Genomic DNA, 15966 nt, shown 5'->3' with positions numbered 1-15966 from the left:
TGGGTCAGACCAAAGGTCCATCTAGCCCAGGGGGCTGGTGAGAGAGAGAGAGGGCTGTTTCAAGCAGCCAGCCACGCTCCTGTGAAGCACAGGGAGGATGGGCTCTCCCCTCAGGGGAGCCCTGATCAGAGGCTGCCAACGGGAGATCTGCATCAAAGGGACTATGCATTAGTCTGCGACATGGCAAGGAAACACACAGCTAAGCCCCTGGTTCCATTGCCAGCACCCGCCCTACTGCGTGCAAACCCTTTGGTAATTGCCGTCCTGGAATATTTGTTCCATCAAACCTAACGCAAAAGCAAGTGGCGCTCGGCTGCGTGCGACATGCAAACACCCCAGGGACGCAGCAGCTGGGAAAGGATGGGGGTGGAAACTAGCCCTACGAGCCACCTTCCCTTCTGGTTCACTGGTGCTTCACTTGATCTCAGCACCCTGCCTGCAGGGCGCACGGCTCTCCAAAGCAAGCCTCGCAGCTCTAATTGTTTGTATTCCAGGAGGGCCCAGAAGCGCAGACTGCGACACAGGCCTCATTGTGTCTGTACAGCTCCTAGCACCAGAAGACAGAGCCCCAGCTCCCAAGAGTTTGCAGTCTAAAATGGACAAGGCACTGGTGAGACCTCATCTGGAATATTGTGCGCAGTTCTGGTCTCCCATGTTTAAGAAGGATGAATTCAAACTGGGACAGGTGCAGAGAAGGGCTACTAGGATGATCCGAGGAATGGATCATGTCTTATGAAAGGAGACTCAGAGAGCTTGGCTTGTTTAGCCTAACCAGAAGAAGGCTGAGGGGAGATATGATTGCTCTCTATAAATACATCAGAGGGATAGGAATTATTTAAGCTCAGTACCAATGTGGACACAAGAACAAATGGATATAAACTGGCCATTAGGAAGTTTAGACTTGAAATTAGACGAAGGTTTCTAACCATCAGAGGAGTGAAGTTCTGGAACAGCCTTCCAAGGGGAGCAGTGGGGGCAAAAGACATATCTGGCTTCAAGACTAAGCTTGATAAGTTTATGGAGGGGATGGTATGATGGGACAGCCTAATTTTGGCAATTAATTCATCTTTGATTATTAGCAGGTAAATATGCCCAATGGCCTGTGATGGGATGTTAGATGAGGTGGGATCTGAGTTACTACAGAGAATTCTTTCCTGGGTGTCTGGCTGGTGAGTCTTGTCCACATGCTCAGGGATTAGCTGATCGCCATATTTGGGGTCGGGAAGGAATTTTCCTCCAGGGCAGATTGGCAGAGGCCCTGGGGGGTTTTCGCCTTCCTCTGCAGTGTGGGGCACGGGTCACTTGCTGGAGGTCTTTAAACCATGATTGGGAGACTTCAATAACTCAGACATAGGTCAGGGGGTTGTTACAGGAGTGGGTGGGTGAGATTCTGTGGCCTGCGTTGTGCAGGAGGTCAGACTAGATGATCATAATGGTCCCTTCTGACCTTAAAGTCTATGAGTCTAAGATTATGGGTGGGGTCCCCCCGGGCCACGGAGATTGAAAAGTCAGAAGCTCCCCTGGGCTGCACAGTGTAACAGCAAGTGGGAGACTGTCAAAGTCCAAGAATCCCTGCTCAAGTTCTGCATCTCGGCTGCAGCCCCAAGGTTGCCTGGTTAGCTCAGGGCGCATGGGGCTGCTCCGTTAGCCAAACCCAGCGGAGCCGAGATGCCTTTCGGGGCTGTGGGATTCAGCTCAAAACACCGTGTCAGCCGCAGCAGAGCAAAGGGCTAAGTACTGTCAGCCACAGCCTTAGCCCTGGAACAGCACTTTACAACCAGGCGGCCAGGAGCGCAAAGAGCTGGTGCCTTCCCCAAGGCCTAGCAAGAGCAGTTAAGAGCCTGTGGGGCAGGGAGCTGCAGACAGCGGGACAGTCGTGACACCTCCCTCTTCGCTGAGCCAGGCTCCGAAGCGGACAGACGGGACGTACAATAAGAGCCATTGTTCCCAAAAGCAGCACAGAAGGTTAGAAGAAAGCGGGAGGTGTTCTGCTGTTTGTAGCACTAACCTCTGGACACCGAGGCAAGCCAACGCCTGCACTCTCACAGCCAGCCCTTGGACCGGGATTTCCCTTGGCAACAACCAGGCCCAGAGCCCTACCCCACCTCACTCCCTGGGACGCTGCTCTCTCTTCCCTGCCAAAGGCTCCAAATATCCGTATGGGGAAGAGGCCGCACCTCGCCAGAAGAGACCCCGAAGATTATATTCAAGGCCAGTCTCTTGCTCTTCGGAGCTAGGGTGACCAGACGTCCCGATATTTAGGCGTTTGTCCCGCATCCCGACCGATCTTCGGTTGGGATGCAATTAGTCCCGATATTTTTTTTGCTCCGCCGGCGATCTGCCCCCCCCCCCAATGTGTCCCCATATTTTCTTCCTCTCATCTGGTCACCCTATTCGGGGCTCTATCTACACAGTCCCCACAGGGCCAGCGTGTAGCTTAGCCGGGACCTTAACCCTGCCCCCAAGAGCCTTCCACCGCAGTCACCCTTCTGTTGCCAACCCACTTGCTCAGTGCTCTCTAGAGCAGGCCAGGCGAATGCAGATCCCTTCTCTCTCATTTCCCACCTGGGACACGGGCATGGGGCAATCACGCTGCTAGCCAGGGTGGGTACAGCCTCAGACAGGACGGAGACCCCAGCTTGCACTTAGCTAGAACATCCTGATCGTTCTTTCCTTTCTATTGCTCGGTGACGCTCCTGCTCCAGTTTCCATGGCACTGGGCTGCAGTTTATTCAGAACTGGGATCCTAAAACAACTTTCTGGAGGAAAACAACAAGGAGTCTGGTGGCACCTTAAAGACTAACAGATTTATTTGGGCATAAATCTGTTAGTCTTTAAGGTGCCACCAGACTCCTTGTTGTTTTTGTAGATACAGACTAACACGGCTACCCCCTGATACTTTCTGGAGGAAAGGCTTCTTAAGCACAATGACTGCAGCAGTAGAACAGGTCCCCCTGGGAGGGACTGGTTCTGCCCTGCATAGTCTGGGGTGGGGGAGAGAGCCATGAACCCGCCCTCCAGTCAGCCAGCCGCACCTGGGCACCCAACAAAGGGATAAACCTGTCCGACAAGTTGCTATCTGCAGAGCTGCAGGCCCTTCCCCAATACAGGGCGGGCCAGAAACCTCATACACCCAGCCTAGCCCAGGGTGGGTCAGCAAACCCCTCTCCTTTCCCATGCCTGACCAGGCGCTTGCCCCCCCTGCTGCGGGGCCCGGACGCAAGAGAACAAAGGCAACGACCAGCACTGTAAAAAACACAGCAGAGGCCCAGCACATAATTGGCATTTGATCCCTTTACGGCCCCAGGTCCAGACTTTGCCCAGGCCGCAGGGACGGGCTGGGCAGGTAGACTCCCTGCGTGTGTGCACATGGCAAGCGGCAGGCAGACAGCCAGAGCTCTGGAAGCTCGTAAGGGGCCGTGGCAAACGGCTCTGTAAAGCTAAACGTTGAAAGTGAAAGTGAAGTCTCCTGTAACAGGCCTAACCGCTGGCTCATCCGGAGACCCCCCCGGAAAGGATGCAGCCAGTCCCTTCTGTATTACACAGAGCCGCCGCGGCCAGGGCTCTTGCGAACGCAGAGTGAAGCGGCTCCTGCAATCGGAAGGCGAGAGTCTCCCCAGACGCACATCCCTGTTCCAAAGGCTCTGGCAGACTTCACGTTCCGACCGAACACCCAATGCACGGGCCACGGCTTCCTCCACAGAACCGAGGGCCCCGGAAATTTTCCTTTGCACGCAACACCTAACAAGGGAGGGAGCGTGCATGGGCGGTGCATCCAGATTTCTAGGGCTCAGCAATGCAGAACATTCGCAGCCTATTTACAGAACCATGTCCCATGCCCAAGTAGCAGCTGAGCCCAGCTCATCCCCTGGAAGGGAACAAATTTAAGAGACACGGATTTCGCTCCAAGATTAGCACCCATGTTGCCACAGCCACGGGTACGCTGACCGGAGACAGATCTCCATAGCCAGGAGCGCTTACACCTGTTATCTAGGGATGGCAGGTGTCAGAACTGGCTCTGACCAGGGTGCCAGAATATCCCGTTTGAAGGGACTTGGAGATACTTAGCTCTCCAGTCTGGCCGTTCCCCTGAATGATCCTCGCAGACCACGATTTAGATGCAGACCCCACGGATGGACTGTCTGGTCCCAGAAATGCCTTGGAGCAGGATGCCAAGTCCCAGGGGAGCTTTGATGCCAACACATGTAGCAAACTGAACGGTTTCCAAATATCTACCCCCTTCGGTCAGCGTTAAACATCCCCTCGCCCTTCCCTTCTCTCCTCTCCCATGAGCAATCGGCGCTAAGCTCTTCCGCCACTACCCCCTCGACTGCTGGGGAGCTCCTGCTCCCACCAGCCAGCCCAGCCTATCCCCTGGGGCAGGGAGTACACAGGCAATCTGCTGGGGAGCTCCTGCTAGATGGGTGAGACCCGAGCGCATAGAATAAACCTGCGCCAGCTAAACTGGGCCTCTGAGCCCACGCACAGCCCAGCCCTGGGAGAGGTTTTCCCACGGCTGCCTATCCGGGCGGCAGCACACAGCAAAGCAGGTCACCCCTTGCCCTTGCGGGAGAGTTTAGCCAAGCTTGCAGTTTTGCCCTGATCAGAGAGCTCAGCAGAGTTTTCTACAGACGTTAAAATAAACCCGCTGGCACTGGGCAGGAGGGAGGAATTAGAGGCTTGGCTGAGCGCTCTAAACCGTGAACATCCTCTCTCAAGTTTAAACCAATACAAAAAACCCAATCCCAGGCAGTGCTGATCTATCCAGATGGAGAGGTGAGAGCGGGCTGCAGGATGGGGATAGGAAAGGAGAAGAGGCCGCTGCCCTGGGCAGTGAAAGGCTCCCATCAGGCCCTGCTCAGACCGGGGTCCTGGGAGGAACTGTACAACTTTTGCAAAGAAACAGAGTTAAAAATAGTCCAGCAAACTCCAGCCTGAGGAACCTTTGCGGTGGGACGGGGTGGGGGTGGGGGAGGGCGAGTGTTGCTGGGTTGCTTCATTACCAAGAGACAGCGTGTGTATCAGAGGCTGTTTCCTGTCTGGCTCCTCTCCAGCCTTGCTGCAGCCTGCAGAGAGGGATAGATGCATCACGTCCACCAAACAGCGGGCATCAGCTGCCCACTTACCCCAACCAGAGGGCATCAGCGCTGCCAGGGATCAGTTCAGAGAGAAGTGGTGGGGGACACAGCTATTAATGATGGCTATTATCACAGCACCAAGGAGCCCCAGCTGTGGGTCAGGGCCCAGCTGGGCTAGGCACCGTACGCTCGCAGCCCTGCCAACGGAGACCCAAATTCTATTCCTGCCCCTGACCTCAGGCAACCCACTTACCCAGTCTGTGCTCAGTGTCGCGTCCCCGTCCCCAACGTGCTTTACCTGAGATCTCCAGATAAGCCCTATAGAAGGGCTAACAGTATTATCACCCACATGCAACTCAGGCTACGTCTACACCGAGGCGGGGGAAGGGGGGTGGGGGGTTGATTTGCAGCACACATAGCAGTGAGGACCTGGTGGCACAGACTGCACAAGCTCACTTGACACCCCCCACCCGGTATGCACTCACTTGTGCAGCCTGTGCTGAAGTTTGCACCACCACGTCCTCACCGCTCACTAGCTAGCTAGAGCGCAGCAAGCTGCAGCTGGTGTAGAGGTGCTGAAAGTCACACCCCAGGCTGCAGTGTAGGTGGTAACCTAACCCCCACCCCACTACCAAGTCAGAGTCTAAGGGGAGATCTAAGTCAGTGCAACTCATACGCCAGGGGTTTAGCAAGCAAAGCATCTAATCCAATCATGGCGACAGGTCATCATCGGCTTGTTCACCTGCACATCTACCAATGTGATATATGCCATCATGTGCCAGCAATGCCCCTCTGCCATGTACATTGGCCAAACCGGACAGTCTCTCCGCAAAAGAATAAATGGACACAAATCAAGAATTGTAACATTCAAAAACCAGTAGGAGAGCACTTCGATCTCCATGGACGCTCACTAACAGACTTAAAAATGGCCATTCTTCAACAAAAATACTTCAAAAACAGACTTCAACCAGAAACTGCAGAACTGGAATTAATTTGCAAACTTGACACCATCAAATTAGGCCTGAATAAAGACTGGGAGTGGCTGGGTCGCTACAAAAAATAATTTCCCCTCTGTTGATACTCACACCTTCTCATCAACTGTTGGGAATGGGCCACATTCACCATGATTGAACTGGCCTCGTTAGCACTGATCTCCCCCCCACACACACACTTGATAAGGCAATTCCCATCTTTTCATGTGCGGTATATTTCTACCTGCTTGCTGTATTTTTCACTCCACGCATCTCACGAAGTGGGTTCTAGCCCACGAAAGCTTATGCCCAAATACATTTGTTAGTCTCTAAGGTGCAACGAGGACCCCTCTTTGTTTTTAATCCAATCATATCCACCCTGCCCTCCAGTCTAGACTCTGCTGCCCTCAAGGGAGCTCGGCCACCAGGCCTTACAAGCAGCTTACCACGTGCTTCACTCACCACAGTGACGGCGTCATTCAGCAAGGATTCCCCGAACACCAGGATGTGCAGGAGCTCATTAATGTGGATCTCCTCGAAGACAGCCAGCACCGCCACCGGGTCCACCGCCGAGATGATGCTGCCGAAGAGCAGGTTGGCCAGCAGGCCGATGTGACTCAGGCCAGTGCCGCTGATCTGGCACACGGCATACATCAGCCCGCCCAGGAAAAAGGCGTTCCAGAGCGTCCCCACCACGGCAAAGATCAAGATGGTCCCCAGGTTCTCCGTGAACTGGCGCAGGGGCAGGAAGTAGCCGGCATCCAAGATGATGGGCGGGAGGAGGAAGAGGAAGAAGATGTCCGACTTCAGGATCGGGGGACTCTCCCCGACCCCCTTGATGAGTCCCCCAACCAGCAGCCCCACCACGATGAGGAGGCAGCTCTCCGGCACGATGTTGGACACAGAGGGAATCACATGGAAACCTAGGAGAGAGAAGACAGTTGCAGCCATGTTACAACAGGCAGCCCCCCTGGTAGTGAGCATCAAACAATTGAAACATGCATTTGCTGATTAAAGGAAGGGTAGCCTTGTGGCTAAGGCACTGGCTTGGGACCCAGGAGACATGGAGTCTATTCCCTACTCTGCCACCGACTCAGACACCTTGGGCATGTCACTTCATCTCTGTGCCTCATCTGTAAAATGGGGATATTAGCACTGCCCTACCTTGCAGCTGCAGACGAATGCATGTGAGTGGCTCAGCTGGGAGGGTGATGGACTAAGATGACCTGGCAGATCTTTGTGGTTCATTTCCAGGCCAGGGAACAGAAGAAGCTATGAACTTCCGCGGACAGGAGAGGCTACCTGGTAATGGCGTAGCTCTACGGCCACCCCAGCGACGCCACCACTGCTAGTCTGAAGGGCTCAAGCCGCTCACTGCTACAGCTCTGCTCATCAGGCCTATACCCAAATATGCCCCCGGTGGAGAGTACGCAGCCCACACAATGCTGCTCCAAAGGACACTAGGCCAGCACCAGCTGGCTTTTGCAACACCCCCTTAATAGCCCTGGCTGCCAGTCTCCTACCCAAGGAGCCCACCACAGTGGCCACTGACTCAGAAGAGACCCTCTGCTCTTTTGAGGCCAGTCAGAGCTGCTCCTTAGCCCTCCCTCTGCAGCAGAAACTAGCTGAAACGTCCAGGCATGAAGAACCGTGGGGGAGGGATAGCTCAGTGGTTTGAGCATTGGCCTGCTTAAACCCAAGGTTGTGAGTTCAATCCTTGAGGGGGCCATATAGGTATGGGGGGGGGGGGAATCTATCTGGGGATTGGTCCTGCTCTGAGCAGGGGGTTGGACTAGATACCTCCTAAGGTCCCTTCCAACCCTGATATTCTATGACTCTATAACTGGGCAACACGTCCTCGTGGACCAGGGTCGCTCCTTTGTTTTGGAAGTTGAGTTGGGGACTTGTTTTTAACTTGCGAACTCACCCTCAGCTTGGGGCGTGGGGGAAGGAGGGCAGTACACCTAGACCCAGCTCCCATAGCACTCCCTTCCGCTGGTGTAGGAATCGTTACACCAGATCCCGGCAGTGCTCCAGAGAGGCGTTTTATAATCCTCTTTTAAACCAGCATTTCAACCAAGTTTCCGGATACTGATGCAATTCCCTGGATTTTACCCAGTGCTTTATTTTTAAGACGCGAGGCACATATGCTACCCTCCGGTTTCCTGGCACAGGGGCGGATTTTAAATGAGAGATCCCATGCTTTTGTTAGCAGCTTGGCCATTTCATTCTTCCGAGCGCATGGCTGTACCATCTGTTCTTGGTGACGTGGCAAACAGGAAGCTTTCCCCAGTGAGGGAAGGGGTCTAAGTTATCAATCGTTGAACTGAAGATTTTCTACATGGATTGAAAGCTCTTTGGGATAGGGGACATCTTTTTGTGGTGTGTTTGTACAGCACCGAGGACAATGGGGTCCTGGCCCAGGCACTACAAATAAATATATAAGAAGTTGCAGCCCTTACATGGCTGCAAAGAGAACTTTCCATAGGAGAACTAGCGCAATGCTTTCCTCCTGAATCTGCAGAGACGCCGCCCGAGTGCCTCTGGTGCTGCCCATGGTTTCACCTTGCGGCTGCTTGAGGAAAGCTAACAAGGCTCTGGTCAGTTCCGTTATATTCAGAGCCCAGCAGGCAGGTGCTGAAGTGATAAGAATCAGGTTTGTTTTTCTTGGGGACTGCTTGGAAAAATGAAGCAGCAGCACAGGTAAGCCCTGGGGCTTATCATGGGGGAGGATGGCCCCCATCCCCCCCCTTCCTCTCCCCACACCTCATCACCTAAAGTTTCAAGGGAAAAAATAGCGGCTCCTGCATAGCAGGGGGTTTTTGGGCTAAAGGGCCCCAGAGGGGTGGGGAGAAAAAGAACACGTTGTCCCCTCTGGGGGCCAAAATGGGGAACCTACAGGTGGCTACAGGGAAGGACTTGAAATGTATCCATCACCTACCAGTCAGAGACAGATATGAGAGCTGGAGTCTTGGGACAGGCTCCTGTCATGGATCTCAGGACGCTTCTCCTCTCCAGGGGCTTAGGAGGAGTAGAGCTGCTGGAGCTCGATCCCGTGTCTCCCCCCCAGCCCCCTCCCATTGGCTTCTGGCTAGCAGGTTTAGTTCTCTGGCTAGCAGACTTCTGATAGGCTTTTCAAAGTAATAACTAAGGAAGCTGAGAGAAACTAGTAACACTTTTAACACCTGCCTTAGGGAGGGAAACAAAACCCAACCTGGCTTCATCTCTGCAGGTGCCCTAGCTGCAAGGTAAACTAGCGAGCCAGCTAGTCAGGCGCAGGGGAGAGGACATCTGCAGCTTGTGTATCAGGCAGACGGGGCTTCCTGCCTTCCAGCCAACCGTGCGAGGCAAGGATCTTGCCGCGTGAGCAAACGCAGATCTGGATGGCAAGTGCCTAGTTCAGCTGGGAATGCAGAGCTCAGATACAGCCTCTGCTCCGCCGTGACATCCTGCGGCTCTCACCCGATTTGAGCACTAGGACGGCAGAGGCACGAATTCGAGCGCGTGGCTGACGGTCAAGCAGGGAGTCAGCAGTTTGCTCTGATCACTAGAGTGGATCACGTACCCCCAGGTTTATAGGATTTACAATGAACAGGCCTACAGGATGGAAATAGACTTAAAATGACGTTAGCTTCCACCACCTCCAAACTGCAGCCACTCCCTCACTGCGCAGCGGGAGCAGAGCTCTGATGTGGGGCAGGGGTTATTTCCATCCCCACAATGGGAAACTAGCCAGCCTGGGGTTGGGCTCTGGGCTGAACGAGGACTTTGTGATGCTGAAAATCTCTAATAGCAGAAGGGGCATTTGCAGACCTCAGACGCAGTAAGGTCTAAACGAAGGAGAGAAGTGAAAACGCGTAGTGCTCCTGCTTCATTTCTCAGGGTGCTCGGCCCAGAACGACCAGCGCACCAGTGCCAACTGGCTGCTTCTAGGGGAGGGGCTACTGCCCACCCCCACCTATTAGAGTGCCTTGCTCTGAGTAAGCAGCCCCAGAGCATTGGTGACTTTTTGGGGGGTGGATGTGTGTGACCAAGGGACTTTTTTTTTTTTTTTAAATAGGTGAATTTTAGTGCTGGGAGAAAACGTACGGTTGACAGCCCCAGAGAACAGAATACCGAAGGCAAAGGTTGCAACTCCGCCTCAAGTCTGAAGCACATGCAAGTGTGGAACCGTCCATTTGTGAGGGGGGAGTTCGGTCTATGTGGCCCTTTGAGTCCATGGCCTCTGCTGAAGCTAGCGAGGGGACCAAGGGGTGCCAGTGATAGTAAATCGGCATGAGGTGGACACTTGGCCATTGTCCAATTCATGTCACGCAGGCCAGATAGTCATCCGGTCACTGCAGCCCTGGGTTGGCTTTTAACCAGATACCTGGAGAACAGAGGCTCTTAACCCCATTACTAGTCCCCCGATGCATGCGGTTACCTCTGGCAGCAGCTGCCAAGAAGGCACATCCAGTGGAATTACTTTTAGACAGTTGCAATTAATCTCCATGTACCAGACCTGCCATTGTCACACACAATCTAAGAGTCTGAGGGGGACGGGAGGGCAGAAGGCGGCTGAGAATCCGGAGAGGAGGGAAAAGCATCCCCTGCCTTTCGCATCTGCTAGCGGGCAATAGAGGGAGGAGTGGGGAGAATCATTCAGCTCCTATATTAGGCACACTGAGGCAGGAACATACGGCAGAAATGCGACCGTGCTGTATGTTACTTCAATCTCCCGCCCTAGGAAACGGGCCCCTCCAGAGGTGATGAGCTATCGGGATTTGTCTACATGGCAGTAAAAGACCCACATGTGGCTGGCCCAGGTCGGGGGCTACAAAACTGCTGTGTAAACATTTGGGCTCAGGCTGGAGCTGGGACTCTGAGACGCCCATGGGGGGAAGGGTCTCAGAGCCTGGACTCCAGCCTAAGCCCGAATGTCCGCACTGCTATTTTTAATGCTGCAGCCTGACTCCAGCAAGCCCAAGTTAGCTGACCCAGGCTCCGAGACTTGCAGCATAAACACACCCCCGGGGACTGACTGGAGCTGCGGATGATCAGCACCTTTGCCAACCAGCCCCTGGGGCTTTAAGGCTAAAACCAACCTGCTTTCTGCCTGGCACAAAAAGCAAGGGTGGCAGTGGAGTGTACCCGGGTCCCTGACCCTGCCAGTGACAGGGTACATGGCTTTTGGCGCTGGACCTCTTCCGTTGCCACTCCCAGACACAGCCACGTCTCTCGCTTACCCTAAGTCGCGTCTTTAATACACGTGTCTGTTTCCCAGGAGAGGCGTTAAAGCAGAGCATTGGAAAGGTTTGTACTTCCACTGCATAGGAGATTCGTGTTTCTCAACCTTTTTGATACCAGGGACCGGCTTGCTGCCTTCAGGGAAATCTCAGGGACTGGCAAGGAGGCTGCTACGGACCAGCACCAGTCCATAGACCTTTGTTGAGAAACACTGATCTAATGCACATCTGCCCTAGCCAGATCAGGGCTTAAGCTACATGCATTGCAAGAAATCTGCAGTGAGTCAGTCAGGTGTCACTTGCTAAATACGTTCAAGTATTGACTAATACCCTCTCCCCCGCCAACAGTTCAGTGTCCCTCACTTTGTCCCCATAATGGAATCCTGAGAGCTAATCTGGAGCATCCGTGTGCCAGTGCGAATAAAACATCTACCGCCTTTCTGTGAAGCCCTAAAAATAAACTTGCATGGGCTGCGCATTAATTATGCCTTTGATCTTGCTGAATTTCAACACATTCACTCCCCACCTTCTTCTCTCCTTAAAGAGCGCACAAAAGCTTACTTCTACCGGGCTACTGCTGTGATCCCACGGAGACAATTACCAGCCTCAGCCAACCAATGATGGGAAAGCAAGGAGCATGGTGGGGCGGGGAGGGGGTAAAAACAGACAGTTATGGCAGCAGTGTGGAGTGGAGAGCACACCCACCATAGTGCACCAGGCCTAATGTGAGAAAGGGAGGCAGGGCAGTGAGTGGGAGAGAATGGCCCTTGCAGTGCAGGCTTGTGGCACACAAGCAAGGCCAAAGTTCTAACACCTGACTTCTAACGCCATCTCCGACACCGACTTCCCGTGAGACTCTGGGCAAGTCACGTGTCTGCGTGCCTCGGTTTCCCCATCTGTAAAGTGGGGATAGCATTTACTTGCCAGGGGAACTCTGCGAAGCATGCAGGGCCTTGTTCATTCAGTGAAGAGCGCCAAGGTATTTCGTGGGTAGGAGGTGAAAGGTGACAATTGGCCTTCTGATTATCATCCCATTGGAACAGGGATCCCAGCCTAAGAACTGCCACCCCCTGAAACGCAGAGGCTAATCCAATATTAAACCAACTAGAGCAGGCTTTATAAGCGCTTGCAGCATCCTCACCTCCCAGCTGCGTGGGGATTGTTCAAGAGAAAATTATGTACATCTTTCTCCCATTAAGTGAAGCAGGCACAGGACACCAGAGCTAAGGTTCCCCGGCATCCATTCACATCACTTGCTCATTGCTGTTACCAAGGGAACCTTCCGCTGCCTCATTAGAAGCTCTCATCTTCTCTCAAGCTTTCTGCATGTTGTACGTCGCAGATGGGAGCGCGATACATCTGCGCCGTACAAAGGACAGAGGCCACCGGCGGTGCTCATTCTCCAAGCTCCTTTAAGAAGAGGCAGAGGGTCTACCTTTGAATGTCAAGTATCAGGGGGTAGCCGTGTTAGTCTGTATCTACAAAAACAACAAGGAGTCTGGTGGCACCTTAAAGACTAACAGATTTATTTGGGCATAAGCTTTCGTGAGTAAAAACCTCACTTCTATGCTATGCATCCGAAGAAGTGAGGTTTTTACTCACGAAAGCTTATGCCCAAATAAATCTGTTAGTCTTTAAGGTGCCACCAGACTCCTTGTTACCTTTGAATGCAGAACCTGCTCTGCTACCAATAGCTTCGGTCCAGAACACAGCCCTGGGCTTCAATATCAGTTCTCTTCTGGCCTCCCAGGGCTGAATCACCATTTAGATCTCTGTTCCCTTCAGGGTAACATGAGCGGTCTAGCATTGCACGGAGGGCCTGGTAGTTTCCACATGGGATATTTACAGACTGCATGGGCTTGCTCAACTGCTGAAGGTGTTGCATAAGGGTTATACAAGCTATTTGTCATCTCAGGATTGAACCCAGCATGGGTTCACTCAGGCATACAAATGTTATGTTTTGCTGCTCTCCAATCCTCCTGCGATTTCAAATGGATCGCGTGTTCTTCACTTCCTGCCCTAAACTGTTGCGTTGTGTGCTCTTCAGCCCCTGCTGTGTTCGGGAGCCTAGCAAAGCAATTCCTGTCTGTACAATGTGTGGAGTGTGCTTTGGGACCCTCTGGGATGTAAGCTATGTAAGCCCAAAATAGGGTAAGAGAAAAAGACATGGAACTGGCTGTAAAATGCCACACAACAAATCAAGTCAGGACTCTATTTATTTTACCAATCCAAATGTAATACCTGGCCCAGGTTAACGCTGATCTCGGACAAATCTAGATGTATGATGCGCATGGATTGTCAGCATACAGAATTGGGCATATCTAATTCAGGTAAAATATTAATTATTTGCTATGTTTAATTTGTAATGAAAGACGTGCCAGGGCTCAGGCCATATATATATATTTTTTTTATAAACTTTCATAACAGATGCGGCAAGCCTAGCTGTGCTGGGGCTACAAACTGCCAAGCCCTGGCACAAAATTAAGCACTGATTATTTGTATTATGGTGGCATCAAGGAGCCCCAGTCACGGACCAGGACCCCGTGATGACAGGCACTGTACAAACATGGAAGGAAGATGGCCCCAGCCCCAAAGAACCTACATTCCTATTTCAAATGAACGAAATTGACATTGGAGATCACTGCTGCTCCTTGGCGTCCTGATTTCAGAAGTAAATCATTTTTCGCTGCAGCACAGGGCAGAAGCCTGATTTATTTATTTATTTTAAGTCTCCAGAGGAAAAATCCCAGTTGGGAAGGATCTCCTCAGGCAGAGCAGAGTTATTACAAAATGACTCACACAGGATGCCCGAGAAGAGTAAACAGCCTTCCCTTGCTAATGAGCTAGGCGCATTAACAGCAAGCCAGCTTACACAGGAGTGTACGAAGCTCATTTAGGCTGCTGGCAGAACGCTGCATAGGGGGAGGGGGGGGAGATCTCTGGGGCTAATGACTCTTGCTATCAGACACATCAAATGCCATAAAAACCATCAAATGCAAGAAAGCTGAGTCAACATTAGGGCTGAGAAATCAAACAATCAAGGAAAAGGAAATCCAAAAGAGAGAGGTTTCTGTTAAAACACTGACTTGGCCATGTCACATCCTGCATGCGTTCCGGCACATATGGGCAAATAGAAGTTAAAGATGCATTTAAAGAGGCAGACAGAGAAACTATTACCCATATGCAACGTGGTCAGGTTAGGGTTAAGGCAGACACTGATTTTTTCAAGTTCCCAACCAGAGCTCTCAACATTCACTTTAGGGAAATGGAACGCAGCATAAGCTTCTCTTGCCCTTAAATGACTCGCACCTAAAATGTATGCTCTTTTAAGCAATTAAGGATGCCTCAGAGGCTGTACTGTCGCTGCAAAAAAGGTGTGGATTTTACACTGAGATTGGTAACAAGATTGTTCTCAATGTAAAACCTTAGTGGAGGCAAGGGACAGGTAGTTTTTACCTGTGCGGTTAGTCAAGGTCAACCCTACATTCCCAACCTGGCACCTAGTCAAAGTAATAAATTAGCCGGGCCTTGTCTCCACTAGGACTTTGCATTGAGATAGCCAACGCCGCGTAAGAGCACGCCTAAGTGTTGCAGTGAAGACATCGCCCACGCTGATGAGTTTCAATAGACGCCCCACGTTCTAAACAGATTTACTGTCAGCCTGCCATGGAAAGGCAAACAGAAGCGGCTCTGCTGAGCAAATCCAAGCACTCAATTTTAAAAGGTTTATGATTAAGGCCTCGTACCTACATTTGATCACATGTGGGCAGACTAGCAGTGAGGGACCCTCTGCTCATGCAAAGGCCCACTGGAGAAGCCCACTTGTGTGCTACCCACTGCAGGAGTGGAGCCTAGCTGCCTGGTAAAGCACTTGGACATCTGAAGGTGGAGTGCTGTATAAATATTAACAAAATAACTTTAGAGAGACGGCTCTGCTTTTCGACAGAACGGCATGGGGCGTTTTCCCTTTGGCACTGAGAATTAGGTTCAGCAAGCCACGTCCAATGTCAGCATTATGCAGCTGCTTGATGTCAGCCAGCGCCCGCTTTCTTTACTCGCTAATGGCTCCAAAACCTGTTATGCTGATTTTCCCTCAAACTTTCGAAGAAGAAGTCACATTCGGGCAGAGTCCAAACCTGGGAAGGGAATGCACCAGGTGACCAGAGAAGAAATGGGAGGTGAAGAATGAAAAAAGGATCTCACACTTATTAGTCATGTTTGCTACCAGTGGACACCATCATAAACTGGCCCCTCACTATGGCAGGAGGTGAGTGGTGGTGATGAGAGGTGATCTTTTAACTGGAGCTAACATTTGTACCACTGCAGCTAAGAGAAAAGTGCTACTGAGGCTTGGTGGTATTTATTATTGACCAGTAGATCTCAAAGCGCTCCATAAGCTTTAACCCTCACAACGGCCTTGTGGGATACAGAGGTGCTATTATCCCCATTTTACAGATGGGGAACTTAGGCATAGAGAGAGACTGAGGCCCAGATCCACAAAGGTATTTAGATTTCCTAACTTCTGAATTCAGTGGAAGACCTTTATGGATCTAGGCCTGGGTGACTCGCCCAAGGTCACGGAGGAAGTCTATGGTGGAACAGGGAATTTAATCCACATCTCCCAAGTCCTAGGCCTAACCACTGCGCCAGGCTTCCCCTCTCTCAAGGCAATCTGGCTGTACATAGTTGCCC

General features: G+C 52.1%; 1 protein-coding gene across 4 annotated transcripts in view; it reads right to left on the bottom strand.

Annotated features, from left to right (window-relative positions):
* SLC9A1 (solute carrier family 9 member A1) overlaps positions 1-15966 on the bottom strand; it is a 64307-nt gene that overhangs the window by 13032 nt on the left and 35309 nt on the right. For all 4 annotated transcript variants that reach the window (XM_065576858.1, XM_065576859.1, XM_005302005.5 and 1 more), the window contains one exon: positions 6512-6972. In XM_065576858.1, coding sequence (XP_065432930.1) covers positions 6512-6972 — 461 coding nt within the window. The remainder of the gene's footprint in view (positions 1-6511; positions 6973-15966) is intronic.

The sequence above is a fragment of the Chrysemys picta genome, chromosome 23, assembly GCF_011386835.1.
Source record: "Chrysemys picta bellii isolate R12L10 chromosome 23, ASM1138683v2, whole genome shotgun sequence".
Lineage (NCBI taxonomy): Eukaryota > Metazoa > Chordata > Testudines > Emydidae > Chrysemys > Chrysemys picta.
Note: the sequence above shows the minus strand (reverse complement) of the source record. Positions and strands in the feature narration are given on the sequence as shown.